The sequence below is a fragment of the Primulina eburnea genome, chromosome 17 (genome assembly GCF_022965805.1).
Source record: "Primulina eburnea isolate SZY01 chromosome 17, ASM2296580v1, whole genome shotgun sequence".
Classification (NCBI taxonomy): domain Eukaryota; kingdom Viridiplantae; phylum Streptophyta; class Magnoliopsida; order Lamiales; family Gesneriaceae; genus Primulina; species Primulina eburnea.
This window is the reverse complement of record NC_133117.1, coordinates 7,525,901-7,530,426: the sequence shown is the minus strand read 5'-3', so window position 1 is coordinate 7,530,426 and position 4,526 is coordinate 7,525,901. Positions and strand designations below refer to the sequence as shown.

Sequence of the window (4,526 nt, the reverse complement as noted above, 5' to 3'; positions counted from 1 at the left end):
AAACATAAAAAATGATTCTCCTTCTGGCCTTGATTTTGCCTGTTGTCATGTTCTTCCTCTTCAAAACCCCGAAAAATGCAGCGAAATCCCATCTTCCTCCGTCTCCTCCGGGACTGTTCATCATTGGAAACCTTCACCAATTCGACGGCGTCAATACTCACCTCTATCTATTCAAACTCGCCAAAACATATGGTCCTCTCATGTCCATGAAGCTGGGTAAAGTTCAAGTTGTCGTAGTTTCTTCAGCGAAAATGGCGAAAGAAGTTCTAAAAACGCACGATCTCGCCTTCTGCAGCAGGCCGCCTTCTCTTGGCATGCAGAAATTAACCTACGGCGGATTGGATCTAGCTTTCTCCCCTTATAGTGATTCTTGGAAGGAGTTAAGAAAGATTTGTGTGCTTCATTTGTTTAGCAACAAACATGTCCAATCATTCCGGCCGATTCGAGAAGACGAAGTATTTCGTATGATAAAAAACATAGCAAATTCCAACTCATCTGGTCAAGAAGATGGTGTCAATCTGAGTACGATCATCCTTGAATTGACTGTAACGTTGATCCGTAGGATTGCCTTTGGCAAGAAATCAGGTGAAGAGGAATCGAACAAACGAAAATTCGACGATCTTCTGATTGAGGCTCAGACGCTGCAGGCAGGTTTCTTTGTTTCCGATTATTTACCTTGGTTCAGTTGGGTGGACAAGTTAACTGGGATGTTATCCAGGCTGGATAAGACTTTCAAAGACATGGATGAGTTCTGCCAAGGACTGATTGATGAGCATCTGGATCCAAATTACAGGGATAAGACGAAGAATACCGATAATATTCTTGACATTTTACTCCAGCTTAAGGAACAGAACTTGTGCTCTATTGATTTGACATGGGATCGTATCAAGGCTGTGCTCTATGTAAGTTATCTCTTTTCATTCTCATAACAACTCCTTCGACATGGGTTCTATGATGTTTTTCATCGAATTAATTAACAGCTGAGAGTAAAAAAATTAACAAGATTGATTTTTTTATTGTACGCTGTTTTTAGGATATATTTGTCGCTGGAACCGACACAAGTGCATTGTCAATTATCTGGGCTATGACTGCCCTCGTGGAAACTCCGCGTACGATGAAGAAACTGCAAGCTGAAATCAGAGAAACCATTGGGAAAAAGGGTTTTGTAAGCGAAGAGGATGTGCCCAGGCTTCCCTATCTTAAAGCAGTCGTAAAGGAGACCTTAAGATTGTACCCACCAGCTCCACTTCTAGTACCTAGAGAATGTATGGAAGAACGCATTGTAGGAGGATACACCATCCCACCTAAAACTTTGGTTCATATCAATTCATGGGCTATTGCAAGAGATCCAGAATATTGGGAAAATCCAGATGAATTCTCTCCAGAGAGATTCTTGAATAGTTCTGTCGATGTGATCGGGCGAGACTTTGAGCTCCTACCTTTTGGCTCGGGAAGAAGAGGTTGTCCCGGGATATCGATAGGGCTGTCAACTATGGAGCTTGCACTTGCCAATCTTGTTTACTCTTTTGACTGGGAGTTGCCTCATGGATTAAAGAAAGATGGCATAGATACTGAAGCCTTGCCTGGGATGGTTATGCATAAGAAAACTCCACTTCGCCTAGTACCGAGAAAATATATTTGTGCTTGAAACTTGATAAGCTAAAAATATATATGATATTATGTACTGAAATTAGGAAAAGTGAATAAAAGTGAATATCTACTAATAATGATTTGTTGTGATGTATTTAGACTTGTTACATATAATCGGCTAGCTGGTCTTCTCGAGATCCCATACTGTTGTATGTTAAAAGCTGAGGTCTTTTGTCTTTCACTATAGCTGCATCAAATGTTTTATCATTTGCGTTAACGATTATATTAACCTTTTGAAGTTCATTAGTGTTGTTTTTTCCTACAAATGCAGTGAGAATAAGCTGTACTTTTAATGGTTAATTCTTTGCTTGTAAAAGGCCGAGTTTGTAGGATATTCTTAAAAACAGACCACCTATGTGATGGGATCGGTGCTGCCAACAGCGCTATGTTTCAAGCGCAAATATTCTCACTGCATTTGTAGGAACTTAATAACTGAAGTAAAAGGGATCGGTTCGAGCTTATATCAGTTCAGTTAACGGTTAAAGACACAAGTTATGTTTATGAATATTCGGAGACTTCAACTGCTCCTGCGTCACCCCTTCTACCACCTCTGGTAAGATCCACTAGAAGACTTCGATTTAAACAACACCTTGTACAAACCTACTCAGCTTAGGACTTATGCTACTGCCTAACTGAACTCCTAGTCTAGCCTGAAGGCAACACCTTCTAGCCAACAATTGTTTAACATTTATGTGTTAAAGACTACATACACAAGTTTAATGTCTTTGTGCAAGACTCACTCAATTAATATTTGAAGTCAACTCTCTTGTATATGTGAATGATTGTGTGTGCGTGTATGAGAAGTGAGAACTGATCTACAACACGAATGTGTTCTCACACACTGAAGGAATTGTGCTTCTAATCTAAGCTGATAACACGTTGTTGTGCTCCCTCAAATATGGGCTGGTTGCTTCTTGTAAGCTGATATGAATTGAGCATGCCCTATCTTCCTCTTTCTGTTTTTCACACACTTGTTTATTGATGGTCTTGATCTTGTATTTATAGAGACAATATGACTGTAAATCAAGACTCATCAAATATGTCTGTTGCAATTTGAATCCGCTCCTCGAAATTTGTGTCTTGTACTTTCTGACAGCCATTCTGGAACATATTGCTTTTAAGCTCTGCTGCAACGTTTATTTATCGTCCTTTTATCGGACATTTGCTTTCCTTAATGCGCACAGCTGGACTCCACTTAGATAAGCTTGTCTTGTCCTGCAAACTAGTCAGTTCCTAACTAATGCTCTGAACTGGTCAGCTAAACTGGTCTTGAACTAGTGTGGTGAAATCAGTTGGCTCATCAAATGAACTGATTTCATTGATTCAGTTGAACTTTTCAGTTGGGTTCTTCATCTATTGAACTCTTCTTCAGCTGACTGGGCTTCTAAAAGTCTTCTGCTGAACTACCTATCAGCTGAAAAGTCAGTTGAACTGTTCTTTGATATATCAGTTGGGCTGGTTCAGTTTGGTCAATCAGTTGGTAGTTTCAGTTTGCATCTCGATAGCTTCAGGTTTAGCTAGTAAACTGATCAGTTTGAAGCCTTTTCAATTTCAGCTTTCTGCGCACTTAGGTAAACTCATTAGAAACAAGACAACAAGTTTTGTTAATATCAAAATCAAAATTGCGAACATGAAATATTCCAACATTATGAAAGTTTAAGGATGGGTCACCTAAATGAAACACTTTTAATCCAAGATATGTTCCATGGTTAAAACGGACACAAAAAGAATACCAAAATGAAATGATAGGGAAGTTATCGTGTAGGTATTGTTGTTTGATTTTATACAAACTGCCAAGAAGTTCGAGATATCATGTTTAACTCAAGGTTTAATAAATCTGATAGTAGGTTCAAAGCCAAAAGCTATCTCTCCCAATGTGATAATTTTCCATACAAACTCTTTTTTCGACATCACATGAGTTCATGCATAATTTATTCATATGACGGATAATTGGAATTTAGTTAGCTTAATGAATGGAAATTAAGCAAGAAAATGAAGGAAAACTCGAAATGATAGCACCAGAGGCAAAATCGAGCTCTGAACGAGAATTAGAGACGCTAGAGCGCCCAAAGGAGTGTCCCAAGAGCTGCCTTGAAAATTCCAGGCAGCAAAAGGTGTGTTAGGGCGGCCATTAGTCTGCCTAGAATTTCTGAGGTAGAAAATTGCGCGTTGAGGCAGCTAAAAACGGCCAGTCCAGCGCCTGACTCACTAGTTCATGAACATGTATGTTCAATTTTGACTTTTTCAGACACTCATTTATCCTAATGGTGTCATATGATGGTTTCTTTGTGTCTAATTGACCAAGATACACCCGTATGAATGGAAAATCATATCCATTCAGAATAATAATATTAAATAAAGATTCTTAGATCATTTGAATCTAATTTCTGTAATAGAATTTCTGTAAAAACATTTGTATTCATATTGAGTATCTTCTTCTTCTTTTTTCTAGACAACAGAAAATTTATATAATTTCATGGTTATATATGAAACTTATGATTTATAGTGCTACTATAACTGTAGTAGCCCGAATTCCAAATTGGGTAATTAACGGATTATTGGTGATTAAGAAGGTTTAATGTGTAATTTTGACCGAGTCATGATCGGACGGACCGAAGATGGTTCGGAAGCACCGAGGAGTTCGTAAGGTCCGAAGTGGGTTCGGTGGATCCGATCATTAGGTGTCAAGAGTTGATCGACACGTGGGAGTTCGGAAGGTCCGAAGTGTAGGTTCGGTGGATCCGATCATGAGGTGTCAAGAGCAGCTGGACACGTGCATGTTCGGACGGTCCGAAGTGTATGATCGGAGGATCCGATCATGAGCTGTCAAGAGCCGATGGACACGTAAGAGTTCGGACGTTCCGAAGAGGGTTCGG

At 39.4% G+C, this 4,526-nt stretch overlaps 1 protein-coding gene across 1 annotated transcript; it reads left to right on the top strand.

Moving 5' to 3' along the window:
• LOC140818306 (6,7,8-trihydroxycoumarin synthase-like) lies at nucleotides 1–1,831 on the top strand. The gene is made up of 2 exons (XM_073178234.1): nucleotides 1–902; nucleotides 1,034–1,831. The coding sequence occupies exons 1-2, from the start codon at nucleotides 12–14 to the stop codon at nucleotides 1,646–1,648; spliced, it is 1,506 nt and encodes a 501-aa protein (XP_073034335.1). The 5' UTR covers nucleotides 1–11; the 3' UTR covers nucleotides 1,649–1,831.
• The last annotated feature ends 2,695 nt before the right edge of the window (nucleotides 1,832–4,526 follow it).